Source organism: Mobula birostris, chromosome 5 (assembly GCF_030028105.1).
Source record: "Mobula birostris isolate sMobBir1 chromosome 5, sMobBir1.hap1, whole genome shotgun sequence".
NCBI classification, from domain to species: Eukaryota; Metazoa; Chordata; class Chondrichthyes; order Myliobatiformes; family Myliobatidae; genus Mobula; species Mobula birostris.
Window position 1 is genome coordinate 90,229,742 of NC_092374.1, and position 22,372 is coordinate 90,252,113.

General features: G+C 46.4%; 1 protein-coding gene across 7 annotated transcripts in view; it reads right to left on the reverse strand.

Annotated features, from left to right (window-relative positions):
* Window positions 1–9,067, reverse strand: part of LOC140197864 (uncharacterized) — a 40,657-nt gene extending 31,590 nt beyond the window's left edge. For 6 of the 7 annotated variants that reach the window (XM_072258390.1, XM_072258394.1, XM_072258389.1 and 3 more), the window contains exons 1-4: window positions 8,969–9,067; window positions 7,317–7,673; window positions 5,809–6,183; window positions 2,022–2,141 (exon numbers count right to left, since the gene is read on the reverse strand). In XM_072258390.1, coding sequence (XP_072114491.1) covers window positions 2,022–2,141; window positions 5,809–6,183; window positions 7,317–7,673; window positions 8,969–9,011 — 895 coding nt within the window. In that variant the 5' untranslated portion in view covers window positions 9,012–9,067. The remainder of the gene's footprint in view (window positions 1–2,021; window positions 2,142–5,808; window positions 6,184–7,316; window positions 7,674–8,968) is intronic. The other variant, XM_072258391.1, reaches the window with a different exon arrangement.
* Between the last annotated feature and the right edge of the window lie 13,305 nt (window positions 9,068–22,372).

Here is a 22,372-nt window from a genome sequence, read left to right on the forward strand (position 1 = left end):
ATCCAGTGCTGAGAGCTGGGATGAGGCACGTTGGCTGGCATGAATACAATGGGCCAAGTGATCTCCTCTGGTATCATTAATCTTCCTTTCAATTCTGTTTGAGGAACTTCATCTCTCTCTTGCCATCTCATGACTTGCTTGCTCTTGTTCTCTCCCTTGCTTCCTCTTTCTCTTTCACTCCCCAATCTCTCATTCTCTCTTTGTCTCCCTCCTATCTTGCTCACTTGTTCTTTATCTCCATCTCCCTATCTAACTCTGCCCTGTTCTCTCATTGTGTTCCTTTCCCTCTCCCCCCACCTTTCTCTCTCTCTTCTGCTTCTCTCCATCCATCTGTCGGAAGTGGGGCTGCGTCCAGCTGTGGAATGAGAGAGACCCTGAAAGAAATTTATTCCATTCTCAACCTGTGATCTGTTCAACTCATCTACTTCCGGAGCAACACACACAAAACTCTGGAGAAACTCAGCAAGTCAGGCAGCATCTATGGAGGGGAATAAACTGTTGATGTTTCAAGCGGAAACCCTTCATTGGGACTGGAAAGGAAGAGGGCAGAAGTCAGAATAATGTGGGGGAGGGGTAGTACAACCTGGCAGGTGATAGGTGAGACCCTGGTGGGGAGGAAGGTGAGTGGGTGGGGAAAGTGTGGATGATGTGAGGGAAGGATAGGAGGGAGAGGTAAAGGACTGAAGAAGGAGGAATCCCAAAGGAGATCCAGTGGACTGTGGGAGAAAGGGAATGAGGCAGAGAACCAGAGGGAGGGGATGGGCAGGTAAGGAGAAGAGAAGGGAAGAAAGGGTGCCTAGAATGAGGAATGGAAACAGAGAGAAGGGGGAGGGGGGTGAGTAATTACGAGGAATGATCAACCTGCCATCCCTCTCCCCTGCCTGGTCTCAACTATCACCTGCCAGCTTGTACTCCTTCCCTGTGCCCCCACCTTCTTACTCTGGCTTCTGCCCCCTTCCTTTCCAGTCCTGATGAAAGATCTCAACATAGAACATCAACTGTTTATTCCTCTCCATAGGTGCTGCCTGACCTGCTGCGTTCCTTCAATGTTTGGTGCATGTTGCTCAAGATTTCCAACAGCTGTAGAATTTCATGTCCACTTCCTGTTGCTTTACCCTAAATACATGACTTCCCACTTATTACACAAATATTTGTATTGCAGAACTAACCGCAACTGCTCCAGCTGCAACTGAGCTGCACAGGAGGGGTGCAGGGTGCTGACGCTCGTTGTGTTAGAGTTAGGTTGTTCATAAGCTCAAAACTCCTACATCCTCGCTTTAGCTATGAGGTGATTTGTCACTTGTGTTCTGTACTGACATTTGGCTCATCAAGGCTCTGCAGCCCCTCAGAACAATTCCACTCCTCCACTTATGAAACTAATTTTCCCCTCACATATTCCCCATCTGCCCTCTTCCTCCCATGTTCTCTCACCCTTAACCGCGCACGCAGGCCAATTTACGACAGCCAGTTAACAAACCGGCCCCACACATCATTGGAATGTGGGAGGAAACCAGAGAACAAGGGGGTTTGTTGGGGGTGGGGGGTTGGAACTGATGCAGTCACAGAGAGAGCATGCAAATTCCACACATAGAAAGGTAGCACCGGAGGTGGGGTTTGAATCTGGGTCTCTGGTGCCACAAGTGTGGGGGAGAGGTACCTTCCAGAGCAGGGTGGGGTGTAATCTCCCAGAGTGGGGGGAGGAGGAAGCTCAAATCTCTTAGAGCGGGGGGGAAGATGAATCTCCCAGAGTGGGAGAGGGAGGAGTAAGTCTCCCAGAGCATTGGGGGGGGGGGGTTCTCCAAAGGGGAAGGAGGGTATCTCGCAGAGCGGGGGACTGTCCAGTCAGGGTTCCTAGTGAGAGGAATTTCACAGGGAGTAAACTCTGTGAGAGGGATTTTCCAGAGACTGAGGGTTCTCCCAATGAGAGTCATCTCCCAAAAGCATGTGTCAGCGAGGGACCTCACAGTGAGAGGGATCTGCCACGGAAAGGGCTTCCATATATATCCTGGAGAATTACTCACCACTCCTCTTTCTCTTGATGATCCAAATCCCGAAGACCAGTCCGACACATAGTGCTAGCCCACAGACCCCCAAAAGGGTGTAGAGCAAGGTCGGACTGCCCCTGGGGTCAGCTGATCCGGCTGTGAAGATTTCAAGCAGAGAAGTGATTAGCCTGCCTTCTGCAATCTCTACTCCTTGAACTACCCCTTCCATGTTAAGGAGGGTATGTGTTGCTCCTGGTCAGTAGCCATGAAGAACTTGCCACTTCAAATGTCCAGGGCAGGTTCACCACAAAGAGGGAGCATTTGTTTTTTGAGAAGGGTCAAAGTCAAGTTTATTGTCATCTGCATAGGTATAATGAAATACTAATTTGCAACAGCATCACAGGCATGTAGCATCAGGCACAAAACATTCATAAGAAATATATTAATTAAATATAAATTATTTACAACCTGATGGCATGTATATCGATTCTCCTGCTGCTAAAAAAAAATGACCCTCTACCCTTTTCTTCAATTCCCCACTTTGGCTCCTTAACTCTTCTCGCCTGGCTATTGCCTCCCCTGGGTTCCATCCTCCATCCCTTTCATCTATAGTCCAATCTGCGATCAGATTCCTTCCTCCCCAATCCTTTACCTTTCCTACCCACCTGGCTTCACCGATCACCTTCCAGCTATCCTCCTTTCCCTCCCACCACCTTTTATTCTGTCGTCTTCCCCTTTACTCTCCAGCCCTGAAGAAGGGACTCGGCCAGAGTGTTGACTATTTATTCATATCCATAGATGCTGCCTGACCTGTAAAGTTCCTCCAGCAATTTTTTTGTGAGCTGCTTTAGATTTCCAGCGTCCAAATTTCTTGTGTTTGTCTTTTATGGGCTAATTGTTATCGCTGGAATTTGAGTTATCTCTAGTCTTTGACACTAGAGATTGTGTTATCACTGAGGTGATTACAACCGCTTTTCCCTTTGACCATTTCTTTGTTTTTTTTTAAGCTCCTCTTTCTTGTCCATTTTCTGCTCTTGTAATATCAAATGAGATGATCATTAGCAGGATTTATGCCTGATTCTTGACTTCTGAAGTACCTTTGGACTCAAAGCATCAGGATCCAACTTGCTGCTCAGTGTCCACTTTATCTTGTAGCTTCTGTGCCAAATAAAGTGGTGACTGAGTGTATGTCCATGGTCTTCTGCTACTGTAGCCCATCCACTTCACGGTTCGATGTGTTGTGCGTTCAGGGGTGCTCTTCTGCACACCACTGTTGAAGCGCCTGTTGTGAATGCCTCCCTGACAACTTGAACCAATCTGGCCATTCTCCTCTGACGTTGACTGACTGTTCTGAGTGAAAATCCCAGCAGATCCACACTTTCTAAGATTCTCAAACTGCCTCTTCTGGAACCACAATCATTCTGCAGTCAAATTTCTTCCACATTCTGATGTTTGGGCTGAACCGCTGAACCTCTTGACCATGTCGGCATTGAGTTGCAGCCACATCATTAGCTAATTAAATACATGAATTACCAAGCAGGTGTACTTAATAAAGTGGCTTCTGCGTGCATATGGCTGATCTGAATGTGGATGTCGAAGGCATGATCAGTAAGTTTTCAGATGACACAAAGATGGGTTAAGGTGTTGGCAGTGTGGAGGGAAGTGTTAGCTTTTCCCTATGGGGAATGTTTTGATGAAATGGTCTGAGAAATCTCCACAGATTCTGCCTGACATGCTGAGTTCCTCCAGCATCTACAGAACCTCGTGTTATAATTTGATGAACCACCGCAATCTCTCTTCAGGGTATGCCTACTCTGGAGAAGTTTAGTCATCTCTCCCACAGGGCCTCATCCCACTGCTTCCCATCTGTTGTCTCTGCTGCTCTCTGATTCTTCAACCGTGACTGCACCCAGACACAGCCATCTGCCAGCTTGTACTCATTCCTCGCCGCCCCTCACCTTCTTATTCCGGCTTCTTCCCCATTAATTTCCAGTCCTGAAGAAGGATCTCTGACCAAAACATTGGCTATTTATTCCCCTCCATAGATGCTGCCTGACCTGCTGAATTCCTCCTGCATTTTGTGTGTGTTACTCTGGACTTTCTGCATCTGCAGAATCTATTGTATTTGGCAAGTGGTTGGTGGAGTTCAATCCTGATCCATGTGAGGCGATATATTTTGCCAGTATCCACTAGGACAGGACACACAGCACCAATGGTAGGAAAATATTGAGTATTGTCAAACAGAGGTAGTGCTGGAGATGGTGGAAAGTTTCACAGGATGTAATCTGGGATAGAGCTGCAGTGATGAGCAGAGACCAGGTCAGTTGTCCCTGGAGTTGAGGAGATTTCGAAGGGACATATGTATAAGGTCTTTAAAATTATAAGAGATATAGACTACAGGATGCTCATGTCAGAAGTAAATAAAACTTGCGAGTTCAATTTTAGGGTGATTGGGTAGAGGTGATGGGGGTGGGGAGAACCACAGAGTGGTGAGCACCTGGAACACTCTGCCTGAAAAAGCGGAGTCAGTGACAGCATCAAGGAAGCGTCTGGACGAGTACCTGAACTACCCAGGGACAAAAGGTGAGTAGGCAAGTGGCGGGAGACAAGTTTCATGTGGATAAGAGTCAGCATGGACATAATGGGTGGAGGGGACTGCGTCCTTGCTGTATGAAAACATAAAGTTGAGTCAATGCACAGGAAATAAATCGTGAGAAACTACATTAAACCATGAAATCAAAGAACCTTTAGACAAGAGCAGAGGTCAGGGTAAGGATTCAGGACGCACCTCGCACTGACAGAAACGTCGCCGAGATGCTTTGCCATTCAGTTAGCTTATCATGATCATTCAAACTTCTCACACGGCAGACATAGAAATTGGACTCATTTCTATGCGGATGGAGCCGGTCTTGTCTCGCAAGGGGGAGCCCAGGAACTCGATCCGGCCTCGGTATTCCCCGAATGCGTTGTTTCGTGAAGAATCGAATATCTCTGTACCATGAAAGCCACCAACTCTCCAAGTGATATGAATGTCTCTGGGTATATAAGTGTCCGGGTAAGTGAAGGAACAGGGGAGAATGACGGACCCATTCTCTGCAGCCTCCTGGTACCCCAGCTGCTTCACCCGGAACTCACGGCTACCGGTCCGTGCTGAGGTAAAAGGGAGCAAACGATCATTTGGGAACCTCCTATCACATTTCATTCGGCGGAAAACCATCCCATAATACTCTCAGCAACAGACAAGTCCCTGCACTCTGATTCATAAACTAGACCAATGCAGAATAAATCCAGACTAAATCGTCCATTCTCCAAGTCTGTGACTACCAGTGGAGAATTCGGCAAACCAGGCATCGAACCCTGAGCCCCGAGATTACATGTCATGAAAGGACATGGTTGTGCAGGAACATGATTGAGGTACATATGCCCATGAGGGCAGAGACAGGGTAGATTACAGGTAACATTTGATAGAACATAAAGGTTTAGGCTAAGGGATTTGGAGGGGGTCTGAGAAGGAAGTTTCACACAGAGAGCGGTGAGTATTTGGAACCCACTGCCAGAGAGGGAGGGCCGGAGCAGTCACTGACATCCTTTCGGAATTATCTACGCCAGTACCTGAACTATCCAGGGACAGGTACAGGACGAAGCCCCGGAGGTGAGCATAATGCGGGTGGCAGTCAATCGGTCAGTATGGATGTGATGGACTAAGCGGACTGACCTCCTGCAGGAGGAGAATGTGAAAACATGAAGCTGGGTTGATGCACAGGGATTAATTGAAACAACATTTAGACAAGAGCAGAGGTCAGGGTAAGGATTCAGGACTCACCTCTCACGGACAGAAACGTCCCTGAGATGCTTTGCCATTCAGTCGGCTTCCGATGATCTTCCAAAATTGTCACACGGCAGACATAGAAATTGGAGTCATTTCCTTTCAACCGATGTAAGCGGATGGAGCCCGTCTTGTCTCGAAGTGCGGAGCCCAGGAATTCGATCCGGCCTCGGTATTCACCGAGTGCGCTGTTTCGTGAAGAATCGAATATCTGTATACCATGAAAGCCACCAACTCTCCAAGTGATATGAATGTCTCTGGGTGTATAAGTGTCCGGGTAAGTGAAGGAACAGGGGAGAATGACGGACCCATTCTCTGCAGCCTCCTGGTACCCCAGCTGCTTCACCAGGAACTCACGGCTACCGGTCAGTGCTGAGGGAAAAGGGAGCAAACGATCATTCGGGAACCTCCTATCACATTTCATTTGGCAGAAAATCATCCCATAATACTCTCAGCAACAGACAAGTCCCTGCGCTCTGATTAATAAGCTAACCTCTGGACTAAATCCTTCCCCTTCCAAATCCATCAAATGCTTACTGAAAACAAGTCCCCATTCCTAACCGCTAGCATCGTCCTCTCTCCAAGCCTGTGACCACCAATCGGGAATTAGGCAAATCAGACATCAACCCCTGAGCCCCGAGATTACATGTCAGCATCAAATTCACTTTTGGGGTCCTGCCATTCTCAACAAAGACCGTTTAAACTCTTGAATTAGATCACAACGTGTAACACGTAGATGGGAATTTGTTATCTATATATAGTCCCGAAGTCCAAACAACCTGTCACAGCCTGAAACTCTCTCTGGGCATATATTTCTAAATATAAAACCTCTGAACCCTTGATTGTAGTCCAGTCTGCAACCCACTCCCGGGCATCTGTGCATTGCTAGGCAAACAATCTGAACACCAGATTAGATTCTGGTCCATACCCAACTCATGGTTAGTTGTTATACTCTATATTAAACTCCCAGATTGTTTCAGAGATCACAGCGTCTAACTCACGTCTGGGAATCTGTATTTCACAACATAAGCTCAATGAACCCCTGGATAAGATTCCACTCACTACTAACTCTCTGGGGTCTCTTGCAGAGAAACACCCGAACCCCTGGATTAGATCCCCGTCTGCATCTCACAGCTAAATATCACTTAATCGATATATAAACCCACGGAGCGCCGAAGTTACACCCACTTCAGTAATTGAATCCCAGGGGTCTGTTATCCAACATAATTACATTATGCCCGCCCCGACTCCCCTCTCACCACGGGCTGTCAGGAATTGTTACGTGTGTGTTCGTGCCTGTGTGTGTCTGTGAGACTCCCGCAGTTTCATCTGCTTCGTCTGCCTGTCTAATTCCTTATTCGGCACAGAGACATGTACACTCCGTAAACCCGTAGCTTCCCCCATTTACCACTCGTTTTTCCCTCACCTGCAACACCCCAACCCCAGGCAACACCTCCAGCCGCAACAAACTCCACCATCTCTGAGACAGAGGAAGGGGTTCTCACCTTGAACCGACAGGACGGTCCCAGGACCTGTGTACTCTTCCCCCAAGATCACCACACTGCAGAAGTACATGTTGCTGTCCAGTTCTCTGACCCCGTCTAAGCGGATGGAGCCCGTGTTGTCTCCAAGCGGCGAACCCACGAACTTGATTCGGTCACTGAACACTTTGTGTGTGTAGTTATCCAGATACCTGAATATATCTGTCTTGTAGTGAATGCGAACTCTCCATCTGATGTCAATGTCTCGGAGTGAGGAGATTTCCGGGTGGGTAAAGGTGCAGGTGAGAGTGACGGACTCGTTCTCTACAGCCTCCACGTATTTCGGCTGCTCCACCCGGAAGCCACTTCCGCTGCTCCATGCTGAGGGAGAGGGAGGGAGCAAATGGTCATTTGGGAACCTCCACCCACATCTCACCCGGCGGATAATCAGCCCGTAATTCTCTCAGCGCCAGGCAAATCCCTGCCCTCTGATTGACAGACCGAGCTCCAGAACAATTCTTTCTCCTCTCAAACCCGTTAAATCCAAATTGCAAAAGACCCGCATTACCAACCACCAGCACCCTGACCCGGCGTGGAGAACTTCACTCACTGAATCTGTGAACTCACTCTCCCAGCTGCACACTCACTTTTAAGATCTCTTTACAAATCTAGTTGTCAGTAAAATTTCTGTTTGCAGAATTTGACTTGCTTTGCGCATTGGTTGACAGTTTTATGCTTATGTGCCGATTATCATAAATTCCATTGTATTACATTATTACATTATTGTCCTGAAATTCTGAAATATCGTGACATTTACCTACATCGATAGTAAATTTTACGATTCCCTTTCACACTCCGAGCCTAAGATCACCAATGGGGAATCAGGCAACACAGCTTTAAACTCCTGGGCCCGGGGATTAGATTTCAGAATCTACACATTTCGGGAATGTTATTGACCATATAAACGCATTTAACCCTTGCAATACTATGTGTGTGTGCTCCTGCGTGTGTAGATTCCAGCCTGGCACTAACCCTTCGGATCTGTTATTCACTGTATAAACACCGCAGACCCTCGCATGAGATTCCAGCCTGGAACTAACCCCTGAGGATCTGTCATTCGTTGTATAAACACATTAAAACCTTTTACTGGATTCCAACCTGTAACTATCCCCGGGAATCGGTTATGGACTAAAACCCGGATCTCGCACTGTCGCCCTTCGAGCTCTCTCTGCCCGTTCTGTTCTTGCCCACTCTCCGATCAGCTATACAAGCCGCAACGAATGGTCTCTCTCCAAAAAAAGAAATCCTCCGCTTCAGCAATCCTCCACCTATAACCCCGACTTTAGCAACAGGCCTTTCCCGGATCTTCTGTTCCTCATTTCAACTCTTCATACCCGTTAGCGGGTGGGAAGCACTTCGGGCTGTTCCTAATCTCCTGTGAGGGTGCAAGTCAAATGCAGGCATTTGTTCCTCCAGCCGGGGAAGGCATCACACGGACTAACTCTCTCTCTCTCTGAATTAGAGAGGCGGGACAGGAGGGAGGCCTCTCGAAACGGTGCCGAGGTTTCTGCACCGGAGAGAGTATTCTGGAGGGCGTGTTAGGAGGGGTTGGCTGATGAGAGGAGGGTTGAGGAATGGGGATAGAGGAGGTACATGATGAAAGTGAGTCTACTCACCCACTATCAACTGTACCAACACAAGACAGAGCGAAACGTCCATGGCGCCTCACCCACCAAAACTTCCTCTCTGGACCTGATCGCGTCCGGAGTTAACTCTGACTATGACTCACGACTGCCCTGTCACTGAATCAATGCTTCTGCTTTCTTCAGTCCCCCGACTCCGCCTCCAGCTCTTGGGTTCCATCACCCCTCGGGACATTTCCCTTGCTCCTGCCCCACCCGCCGCTCTCTACACTTGGGTCGGCTTGTGCGGCCAAAGTGGGGAGTGAGGTGAATCCTCCTGTACTGAGGTTGAGTTCGGGATGCGAGAGTCAGTGAAGCGGGAAAGCAGCACCACAAACGAGTGAGGCGCAGGTTGGAGCAGGAGGCGGGAGTTCTGATAAATGTTGTGTCTCCACGCGTATTGCATAGTTCAGAAGTTCTGAAGCCCGAAAGAGACACTTTTTGCAAATTATTGGGAGGAAATTGATTAGTTAGTTAGTTGATTGACAGCAGCCAGAAACAGAAGTTAGGAGCCTGCAAACAGCCATTGATTCTTGCCAAACAATCGCTTAACATTAGAATATAAATGTAGAGGTGCCTTTGCGTGACAGGGAGATAAAATCCAGAATTAAAAAGTCTATTTATCACCGTGGCAACTAAATTGGGAAAAAGAAAACGAAGGATGGCATTTATATAAAAATCGGAGGATGGCGGGAACTTAAATAGGAGATCGGTATAAAATGACCTAAGAAGTTATACTGACACGTTTATGTATTGGACATACTCTTAAATAGTTTCTTTATTGAGTTACAGCCTGGAATGCACCATTCCAGTCCTTCGAGACGCGCCACTCAACAGCCCCTGATTGAATCCTAGACGAATCACGGGACAATCCAGCAACCCGTACATCTTCGAACTGTGGGAACACCCAGAGGGAACCCTTCTGGGTCACGGGGGTGAACGTCGAAGCTAAATACGGACATCGACGTCAGCATCATGCGTGCTAATTCTGTTCAGAAACCATAATGGGAATCATAGGCCTCCAAGTGCTGTCCAAGATGAACCTGAGGTGAGGCACACCACTGGTCATCAACTTCCGTGCAGTATATGACCCGTCTACAGCTACTCTTTGCCTTCTGTGGGCAAGCCAATTCTGGATCCACAAAGCAAGGACCCTTGGATCCCATGCCGACTTACTTTCTCAATAAGCCTTGCATGGAGTACCTTATCAAATGCCTTGCTGAAATCTACATATATTACATCTACAGCTCTACCTCCATCAATATATCTAGTCACATCCTCAAAAAATTCAATCAGGCTCGTAAGGCACGACCCACCTTTGACAAAGCCATGCTGTCTATTCCTAATCACATTATGCCTCTCCAAATGTTCATAAATCCTGTCTTTCAGGATCTTCTCCATCAACTCACCAACCACTGAAGTAAGACTCTCTGGTCTATAATTTCGTAGGCTATCTCCACTCCCTTTCTTGAATAAAATAACAACATCTGCAACCCTCCAATCATCCAGAACTTCTCCTGTCCCCATTGATGATGCAAAGATAATTGCCAGAGGCTCAGCAATCTCCTCCCTCACCTTCTACAGTAGCCTGGGGTACATCTCGTCTGGTCCCAGTGACTTATCCAACTAGGTACTTTCCAAAAGCTCCAGCACATCCTTTTTCTTAATGTCTATATGTTCAAGCTTTTTAGTTCACTATAAGTCATCCCTACAATTGCCAAGGTCGTTTTCTGTAGTGAATACTGAAGCAAAGTATTTATTAAGTACCTCTGCTATCTCCTCTGGTTCCATAAACACTTTTCCACTGTTACACTTGATTGGTCCTATTCTCTCACATCTTATCCTCTTGCTCTTCACAAACTGTACTTGTAGAATGCCTTGGGTTTTTCCTTAATCCTGCTTGCCAAAGCCTTCTCATGGCCCCTTCTGGTCCTCCCAATTTCATTCTTAAGCTCCTTCCTGCTAGCCTTATAATTTTCTAGATCTCTATCATTACCTAGTTTTTTAAACCTTTCGAAAGCTTTTCTTTTCTTCTTGACTAGATTGTCTATAGCCTTTGTACACCATGGTTCCTATACCCTACTACAATCATTTCCCTGTCTCACTGGAATGTACCTATGCAGAATGCCACACACATATCCCTGAACATTACCACATTTCTGCCATACATTTCCCTGAGAACATCTGCTCCCCATTTATGCTTCCAAGTTCCTGCCTGATAGCTTCATAGTTCCCCTTACTCCAATTAAATGCTTTCCTGACTTGTCTGTTCCTATCCCTCTCCAATGCTATGGTAAATGAGATAGAATTGTGATCATTATCTCCAAAATGCTCTCCCACTGAGAGATCTGACACCTGACCAGGTTCATTTCCCAATACCAAATCAAGTATAGCCTCTCCTCTTGTAGGCTTATCTACATATTGTGTCAGAAAACCTTCCTGAATACACCTGACAAACTCCACCCCATCTAAACCCCTTGCTCTAGGGAGATGCCAGTCAATATTGGGGAAATTAAAATCTCCCATCATGACAACTCTGTTATTATTGCACCATTCCAGAATCTGTCTCCCTATCTATTCCTCAATATCCCTGTTACTATTGGGTGGTCTATAAAAGGCACCCAGTAGAGTTATTGACCACTTCCTGTTTCTAACTTCCACCCACAGACACTCAGTAGACAAACCCTCCATGACTTCCTCCTTTTCTGCAGCCGTGACACTATCTCTGATCAGCAGCGCCACGCCCCATCCCTTTTGCCTCCCTCCCTGATCTTTCTGAAACATCTAAAGCCTGGCACACTAAGTAACCATTCCTGCCCCTGAGCCATCCAAGTCTCTGTAATGGTCACAACGTCATAGCTCCAAGTACTGAGCTCATCTGCTTTGTTCATAATGCTCCTTGCATTAAAATAGACTCATCTCAAACCATCGGTCTGAGTGTATCCCTTCTCTATCACCTGCCTATCCTCCCTTTCGCATTGTCTCCAAGCTTTCTCTATTTGTGAGCCAACCGCCCCTTCCTCCGCCTCTTCAGTTTGGTTCCCACCCCCCAGAAATTCTAGTTTAAACTCTCCCCAATAGCCTTAGCAATCCTCTCCACCAGGATATTGGTTCCTCTTGGATTCAAGTGCAACCCGTCCTTTTTGTACAGGTTATGCCTGCCCCAGCAGAGGTCCCAATGATCCAGAAATCTGAATCCCTGCCCCCTGCTCCAATCAGTCAGCCACACATTTATCCTCCACCCCACTCTATTCCTATACTCACTGTCGCGTGGCACAGGCAGTAATCCCAAGATTACTACCCTTGTGGTCCGCTTCTCAGCTTCTTTCCTAACTCCTTCTCTTTTCGTACTAATATGTTCACCTTCCCACTTCAGGATATCATGGACGCGATCAGAAGTGTCCCAGACCCTGGCACCTGGGAGGCAAACTACTATCCAAGTTTGTTTCCTATGTCCCCAGAATCGCCTGTCTGACCCCCTAACTATAGAGATCCCCAATCACTGCTTCCACCCTCATCCTTTCCCTACAGTTCTGAGCCAAAGGACCAGACTCTGTGCCAGAGGCATGACCACTGTTGCTTCCCCCGGGAAGGTCACTCCCTCCCCCCAACAGTACTCAAACAGGAGTACTTAGTGCTAAGGGGGACAGCCACAGGGGTACTCTCTGGTAGCTGACTCACCCTTCCCTCTTCTGACTGTTACCCAGTTATCTGTCTCCCCAGGCCCCAGAGTGACTACCTGCCTCTCGTTCCTCTCTATCACCTCCTCATGTTAAGAAGGGAGGAAGACAGAAAGAAAGGAAGTGATACACCAGCTAGCCTAACTTCAGTGTTTGGGAAAGTGCTGGAGTCTATTAATAAGGACGAGGTTTCAGGGTACTTGGAGACTAATGATAAAATAAGTCAAAGTCAGTATGGTTTCTGCAAAGGGAAATCTTACTAGACAAATCAGTTAAATTTTTTTGAGGAAGTAACAAGCAGGGTGGATAAAGGAGAGGCAGTGGATTTCATTTACTAAAATTTTCTGAAAGCATTTGCTACAGTGTCTCAAATGAGGCTGGTTAGCAAGATAAACTATGGTGTTACAGGAAATATATTGGCTGGATAGAGGAATAGCTGACAGGCAGGAGGCAGCGAGTGGGAATAAAGGGGCCTTTTCTAGTTGGCTGCCAGTGACTAGTGGTGTTCCTCAGGGGTCAGTATTGACACCGCTACTTTTCACCTTGTTTGTCAATGATTTAGATAGTAAATTGACGCCTTTCTGGAAAAGTTTGTGGATGATACAAAGATAGTTGGAGGGGTAGGTAGTGCTGAGGAAGCAATGCAATTGCAGCAGGACTTAGACCAATTGGAAGAATGGGCAAAAATGTTGCCGACGGAATACAGTGTTGGGAATAATAGTGTTGTGATAATGCATTTTGGTAAAAGGAACAAAAGTGTAGACTATTATCTAAATGGGGAGAAAATTCAAACATCAGAGGTGCAAGGCAACTTGGAAGCCTTCGTGCAAGACTCCCAGAAGGTTAATTCACAGGCTGAGTCAGCGGTAAAGAAGACAAATGCAACTTCGGCATTCATTTCAAAGGAATAGAATATAAAGACAAGGAAATAATGCTGAGCTTTTATAAGACACTGGTCAGGCCACAATTGGAGTATTGTCTACAGCTTTGGGCCCCTTATCTTAGAAAGGATGTATTGTCACAGGAGAGAGTACAGAAGTGGCTCAAGAGGATCATTTGGGGAATGAAGGGGTTAAGATCTGAGGAGGGTTTGGTAGCTTTAGGCTTGTATTCACTGGTATTTGGAAGAATGCATGGGGATCTCAATGTTGCTTAAGGTGAATGTGCAGAGGATGTTCTCTCTGGTGGGGCTACCCAGAGCTAGTGGGCACAGCTTAAAATTGAGGGGTGACCTTTTATGACGGAAGTAAGGAGGAACTTTTTTTAGCCAAAGAGTGGTGAAACTGTGGAATGCTCTGCCACAGACTGTGGTAGAGGCCACGTCCATAAGTATATTTAAAGCAGAAGTTGATAGATTCCTGCTCTGTCAGGGCATTGAGAGATAAGGTGGAAGGGCAGGTGTATGGGGTTGAATGGGATCCGGGATCAGCCATGATGAAATGGTGGAGTGGACTTGATGAGCTGAATGGTCTTTTGATCTTGTGATACTAGCATCTGTAGGAAATGTACTGATCAAGAACTTGTGCCACAAATATTGTTCGAATGTTGGGAAGAGGAGCAAAGGAACCATCTAATTGTTAAATTGTGATCTTTGGGATAGATGGAGTTTAACCTGGAAATTTTATTAGGGTATGACTCCAATTGTAATGTGTGCATAAATGTGTATTTGACTTTCTAAAAGGCATTAGACTTTTTGATACTATTTGAGTTTTTGGGAGGGGGCATGGTTATACTTCCCGGCTCCTGCTTTACACGCCCATTCAGCAGGTGGCGATAATACACCCTATGTTGGTCTGCCAATCGCCATCAAATTTTACAGGATGAAGAAAAAGACCGGCCATTGTGGAGTGTGGAAGACACAACCAGCACGCTGGAAGTTCAAGAGTGTCGGGGGCAGAGGTTGGTGGAGTTGCCGTCACTAGGGAGAAGGCTATTGGGAAACTGACAGTTCTGAAATGAGACAAGTCACCTGGACCAGGTGATCTTCACACCAGGGTTCTGAAAGAGGTGGCTGAAAAGATTGTTGAGGCATTAGCAATGATCTTTCAATAATCAATGGATTCTGGCCAGGTTCTGGTAGACTGGAACATTGCAAATATCACTCCATTCTTCAAGGAGGAAAGTGAAAAGAAAAGAAATTATAGGTTAGTTTGTCTGATTTTAGTGATTGGGAAGATGCTGAAATTAATTAGTACAGATGTAGATTAAAGGCACTTGGAGGCACATGATAAAATATGCTAAAGTCAGCATTGCTTCGTTCAGGGGAAATCTTGTCTGTCAAATCTGTTAGAATTGTTTGAGAAAACAACAAGCAAAGTAAACAAAAGAGAATCAGTGGATGTCGCATACTTTGAGTGTCAGAAGGCCTTTGACAAGGTGCCACATGTGAGGCTGCTTAACAAGTTAAGAGACGATGGTAATACAGGAAAGATACTAGCATGCATTAAACATTGGCTGATGGGCAGAAGGCAAACATTGGGAATAAAAGGGGCCTTTCCTTGAGACTAGTGGTTTTCCATAGGGGTCTGTGTTGGGACCACTTCTTTTTACATTCATCATCAATGATTAGGATGAGTTTGTGGCTAAGTTTCCAGACGGTATGAAGATAGGTGGAGGGGTTGGTGATTTTGATGAAGCAGAGATGCTAAGTCATTGTAGACAGACTAGGAAAATGGGCAAAGTAGTGGCAGATGGAATAGGCCCAGAACTGTTCCTACTGACAAGAGAAGGGACAAAGGTGGCCTACTAGCACCTCAAAACCAGTTGCTTCGGGGAGGTGGGGCTCATCAGCCTTGGACAGCAGCCTGCCTATCAGAAGGAAAACTCTGATTTTAATCCTCTGCTGCCTTGCAGCCTTACCCACCCACGGGAAAGGCTTAAGGAGTAAACCTTGAGGAAGAAATCCAGAGCTGGGTTCCCTACAGCAGCTTGATGTTGTTTACAACTTCACTCTGGCAACCTCTGCAATGACACAGGTGCCAAGCTGTATCAGCACTTGCCCTTCCCTTGGACTACATCAGTGACGTGGAGAGGGGAAGCCCGCTGCATGGGCAACAGCCGGCTCTTCAAATCTTCCCGCCCAGGCTTGTGCCCTGGAGAGGACACAGTCCACCAGAGGGGCAAACCCATGATCCCCTGGGATTGACGGCTGCCTACAATCTGCGATGAGAGATGCAAATGCGATGCTAGTATTCTTTAGAGAGGACTTGAACAGAAAAGGAAGGATGTAATGTTGAGGTTTTATAAAGCACTGGTGATGTTCCTGTGGTGAGGGAGTCAAAAAACTAAGGTACATAGCCTCAGATTGGAGGGACATCCATTTAGAACAATGAAGATGAGCAAACATTTTTAGACAGAAGGTGTTGAATCTGTGGAAGATGTTGCACAGGCAGCTTTAAGACACAGGTTGCTAGATTTGTGGTTAGTCAGGGCATGAAGGGAATCGGGAAGAAGGCAGGATGTTGGGGCTGAGACTGAAATGGTTCAGCCATGATGCATTGGGGGGAGCTGACTCAATTCTGCTCTGATATCATACATGTAAGATCTCACCCAACACCACAGTGAGCTGTGGGCTGCATCACAGCAGAGTGCACCTGAGAAGCACAATATGCAAAATCTTCCTTCAGTCCTGCTCAGAGATAAAGTCAATGTCAAGGCCAAAGTCAGGTTTACTGTCAGACGAGCAACTTCACGTGTGCACAGATACAATGAGAAACTGACTCACAGCAGCATCACACACACTGTAGCATCAGATAAGCAGCATGCTCAAGCAAAACATTTATTATACACACATAATATGCAATTCGTTAAAAAGTGAAGTCTATTTCAGTGCAAAGTCACAGTTGGCAAAATGTCGCTGAGCTCTGGTGATGAGGGTTGTGCCGCTTGGTTCAGGAAGTAGGTCTTCTTTAACTCAGTGATGTGGGATCTTACGCTTCTGTACGTCCTGTCTGTGAGCAGCTGGCATGCTCTGGGTGCTGGGAATATTCAATGATGGATGTTGCCTTCTTGAAGTGGCCCCTCCTGTAGTCTTTACCGACGGTGGGGAGGGACGGGCCTGTGATGCACAGAATGACATCGCACGATAGACAGGTGGAACAGGGGAGGGAGGACAAGCTGGAAGGTGAAACTTGAAGTTAGGTGAGTAGAAAAGGGAAGGGGCTGGAGGAGAAGGAACCAGATAGGAGAGGAGAATAGACCACGGGAGAAAGGGAACAAGGAGGGGCACAGGGGGAATTGATAGGCAGGTGAGTAGAAAGGAGTAGGAGGCCACAGTGGGGAATAGTAGAGGGGAAACAGAGAGAAAAAAAATACCAAAATGAGAAATTCTTCTCCATGCCATCAGGTTAGAAGCTCCCTAGACTGTATAGGAGGTTTTGCTCCTCCATCCTAAATGTGGCCTCATCATAGCGAATGTGGAGATAGTTGGAAGGGGAATGGGGTTAGGAATTAAAATGGTTAACCACAGGTGGAGTGGAGTTGCTGGTGAAAATGGTCTGCAAATTTAACCCCCGGTCTCACCACGATGTTGATGAGGTTGCATCGAATAGAAGAGCCCAGCAGATTTGCAGGTGAATTGTGGCCTCAACTGTAAGGACTATATGGATCCCTGACTTGAGGCTAGACAGGAAGTGAATTGACAGATGTGGCAATTCTTTCACTTGCACAACATGTGACAGGAGGGCAGGAGGCAGATTAATAGGGAGGGATGAATAGACAGGAAGTCATGGAGGAAGCGAGCCCTGCGAAGAGTGGAGAGTGAGGGTGAGGAGATAAAAATGCGTATGGCAGCGGGATCCTGTTGAAGATGGTGGAAGTCTGGAGAACTTTGTGTTGGATGTGGAGGCGAATGTGGTGATAAGTGAGGACATGTGGAACTCTATCTCTGTTAAGGCTGCTGGAAGATGGTGTAAGCACGGATATCCGGGAAATCGTGGAGATATGGGTGATGGCAATGTCAATGGTGGTGTAAGTGAAACTCAATTCAATTCAGTTCAGTTCAGAAAACTTTATTGTCATTCTAACCGTACATCAGCTCTGCAGGGCAGAATGAGACAGAGTTTCTCAGGAGCAGTGCAATCATAACGTAACAAACACAACACTAAATAATAAACATAGCAATAAATAGTAAAACACAACAGCCACATGTCAGTTAAAATCAGGTTTAAGTGTCCAGTGCAAGTTAAAAGTGTCCAAAGCAGAGTCAGGTGGAGCAGCTATTTAGCAGTCTGACTGCCTGTGGGACGAAGCTGTTTAGTAGCCTTGTGGTTTTAGTTTTGATGCTCCTGTATCGTTTGCCTGATGGCAGAAGAACAAACAGTTCATGGAGAGGGTGTGAGGGGTCTTTAATGACGTACAGGGTCTTTTGAAGACATTGACTCTGAAAGAGGTCTTGGACAGAAGGTAGGGAGACCCCAATAACCTTCTCTGCTCCCCTAACCACCCTCTGCAAGGCTTTTTTGTCACCAGCACTGCAGCTGGAGTACCAGGTTGTGATGCAAAAGATCAGCACACTCTCGACCATGCCTCTGTAGAATGTAGTTAAGATGTTAGTGGGGAGTGATGCTTGTTTAAGCTTCCTCAGAAAGTGCAATCTCTGCTGGGCCCGTTTCACAATCCCAGTGGTGTTCCTGGACCAGGTGAGATTGTCCGAGATCTGCACCCCAAGGAACTTGATGTTTTCCACTCTCTCCACTGTGGAGCCGCTGATGCTGAGGGCTGTGTGCTCAGGCTGAGACCGTCTGAAATCGACGATCATCTCCAGTTTGAGAGTGAAGACATCTCTGATGTCCTGGAAAGGAAAGCCTCATCCTGGGAACAGATGGGATGGACAAAGTGTAGACCGCACAGACGAAGGAACTGAGGAAGGGCAATAGCATTTTTACAGCAGACTGTGTGGGGAGAGGTGTAGTCAAGAGTATAAACTCCAAACTAACGGCGTGAACATCGATTTCTCCTTCCAGTATTTTTCCCTCTATTCCCTAATCTAGCCTGTAACCTCTTCGCCTCACCAACGCAAAAACCTCCCCCTGCTGCACTCATTCTTCCCTACCCCTCATGGCCCACACTCCTCTCCTATATCAGGATCCTTGTTCTCCAGCCCTATAGGTTTCACACCCTCCTGGCCTCAATATCACTTCTAACTAGTCCTCTTTCCCATCCCCCCCTTCTGGCACCATCTGCTTCATCCCCAGTCCAGAAGAAGGGTTTCAGCTTGGAATTGTAACCGTGTATTCATTTCAATTGATGCCGCTTGACCTGCAGGCTCCCACCAGCATTCTGTGCGTGTTCCTCTGGATTTCCCACGACTTTAAAACACCTTGCGTTTAAGGCATTGCACTATTAATATATTCATCAACAGAACTAAAGAGGAAATTTTCAAAATTGTTGCCAACATCACTGAACAATATTGGTCATCCAAGCTATGAAAATATCCCGCATATTTGGAAATTAGTTCCAGGGTTTTATTACACAGGTAACACTGAGGTGTTGCACATAAACCATAAATACCCAGAAGAGATAGGAACACTATGATGCTTAGATTGGCCCCTGTCCCTGCTGCTTTGAGTTCTGTCACTGTGACGTGATCTCACTTTGCATTGATGAGTGATCTTCTGTTTCACCCAGTGCTTCTCAGAGTTGGGTTTCCTGGAATGTCTCCTTCTTCAATCCCTGACTGTAGGCATCTGTAAACAGGCAGGTGGATTTTTCAGTGTGAACTGAACCAGCAGAAATGGTGCAACAGGTATTCAGGACATCTGCTTATCCAAGCAGGTGACAGCCAAAGAATAGTGTGCAAAAGTCTTAGATATATATATATATAGTGTAGCTAGGGAGACTATGATATTTGTGCAATACTGTATTTGTTAACCTGGAGTGAATATAGAACCTAGAAAATTACAGCACAGTACAGGCCCTTTGACCCACAATGTTGTGCTGACCATGTAACCTACTCTAGAGACTGCTTAGAATTACCCTAGCGCATAGCCCTCTATTTTTCTAAGCTCCATTCATCTACCTAAGAGGCTCTTAAAAGATCCTATTGTATCTGCTTCCACCACCACTGCCGGCAGTGCATTCCACGCACCCAGCACACTCTGTGTGAAAGCCTTACCCCTGACATCCCTTTGGTACCTATTTCCAAGCACCTTAAAATTATGCCTCCCATGTTAGCCACTTCAGCACTGGAAAAAAGCCTCTGGCTACCCACACGATCAATGCCCCCCAACATCTTATACACCTCTATCAGGTCACCCCTCATCCTCCATTGCGCCGAGGAGAAAAGTCCAAGTACACTCAACTTATTCCTATAAGGTACACCCTGCAATCCAGGCAACATTCTTGTAAATCTCCTCGGCACTGTTTATAGTATCCACATCCTTCCTGTTGTGAGGTAACCAGAACTGAACACAGTACTCCAAGTGGGGTCTGATCAAGGTCTTATATAGCTGTAACATTACCTCACGGCTCCTGAACTCAATTCCACAGTTGATGAAGGCCAACACATCATATACCTTCTTAGCAACACTGTCAACCTGCACAGCAGCTTTGTGTGTCCTATCAACGTGGACCCCAAGATCTCTCAGATCCTCCACACTGCCAAGAGTCTTATCATTCATATTATATTGTCTACAAATTGGATCTGCCGAAATGAAACACTTTACACTTATCTGGATTGAAGTCCATCTGCCACTACCCAGTTCTGCATCCTTTCGATGTGCCACTGTAACCTCTGACAACCCTCCAACCTATCCCCAAACTTTGTGTCATTAGCAAACTTCCTACTAAACCACCTTTCCGCTTCTTCATCCAGGTCACTTATAAAAATCACAAAGAGGAGGGGTCCCAGAACAGATCCCTGCAGAACATCACTGGTCACCGACCTCCATGCACAATATGAACCATCTACAACCACCCTTTGCTTTCTATGGGCAAGCCAATTCTGGATTCAGAAAGTAAGGTCTCCTTGGATCTCATGCCTCCTTACTTTCTAATGGAGCCTTGCATGGGGAACCTTATCAAATACCTTACTGAAATCCATATACACTACATCCACTGCTCTACCTTCATCATTATGTTTTGTTACATCCTCAAAGAATTCAATCAGGCTCATAAGGCATGACCTGCCCTTGACAAAGACACACAGACAATCCTTAATCAGATTATGTCTCTCCAAATGTTCATACATACTGCTTCTCAGGATCTTCTCCAACAACTTGCCCACCACTGAAGTCAGACTCACTGGTCTATAATTTCTTGGGTTAGCTCTATTCCCTTTCTTGAACAAGGGAACAACACTTGCAAACCTACAATCCTCCAGTACTCTCCCATCCATACTGATGACTCAAATATCATTGTTAGAGGGTCAACAATCACCTCCCTCATTTCCCACAATAGCCCGGGATATAGCTCATCTGGTTCTGGTGACTTATCTAACTTATCCTTTCTCTCTCCCTTCCCCTTTTCCCAACAATAATAACACTCTCCTTGCCCCCTTCTCACTCTCAGTCCATGTTAGAAACCCATAACAGAATCAAGCTTATGCTGCCTTCTTCCACCTGACTAGATTTTCCACCTCACTTGTCACCCATGGTTCCTTCATCCTACCATTCTTTATCTTCCTCATCGGGACAAATCTATTCCTTACATCCCACAAGAGATCTCTAAACATCAACCACATGTCCATAGTACATTTCCCTGCAAAAACATCATCCCACAAAATTCACACCCGCAAGTTCTAGCCTTATAGCCTCAAAATTTGCCTTTCCCCAATTAAAAATTTTCCCGTCCTCTTTGATTCTGTCCTTTTCCATGATAATTATAAAGGCCAGGGAGCGGTGGTCACTGTTCCCCAGATGCTCACCCACTGAGAGATCTGTGACCTGACCTGGTTCATTACCTAGTACTAGATCTAGTATGGCATTCCCCCTGGTCGGCCTGTCCACATACTGTGACAGGAATCCATCCTGGACACACTTAGCGAACTCTGCCCCATCTGCCCCATCTAAACCCTTGGAACTAATCAGGTGCCAATCAATATTAGGGAAGTTAAAGTCACCCATGATAACAACCCTGTTATTTTTGCACCTTTCCAAAATCTGCCTCGCAATCTGCTCCTCTGTATCTCTGCTACTACCAGGGGGCCTAAAGAATACCCCCAGTAGAGTAACTGTTCCCTTCCTGTTCCTGACTTCCACCCATATTGACTCAAAAGAGGATCCTGCTACATTACCCACTCTTTCTGTAGCTGTGATAGTATCCCTGACCAGTAATGCCACCCCTCCTCCCCTTTTTCCGCCCTCTCTATTCCTTTTAAAGCACTGAAATCCAGGAATATTGAGAATCCATTCCTGCCCTGGTGCCAGCCAAGTCTCTGTAATGGCCACTACATCATAATTCCATGTATGTATCCAAGCTCTCAGTTCATCACCTTTGTTCCTGATGCTTCTTGCAGGTTTAGGAAGCAAGGATTAGATGGGTCTATTGAGGAATATAGGGAAGCAAGAAAGGAGCTTAAGAAGGGGCTGAGAAGAGCAAGAAGGGGGCATGAGAAGGCCTTGGCGAGTAGGGTAAAGGAAAACCCCAAGGCATTCTTCAATTATGTGAAGAAAAAAAAAGGATGACAGGAGTGAAGGTAGGACCGATTAGAGATAAAGGTGGGAAGATGTGTCTGGAGGCTGTGGAAGTGAGCGAGGTCCTCAATGAATACTTCTCTTTG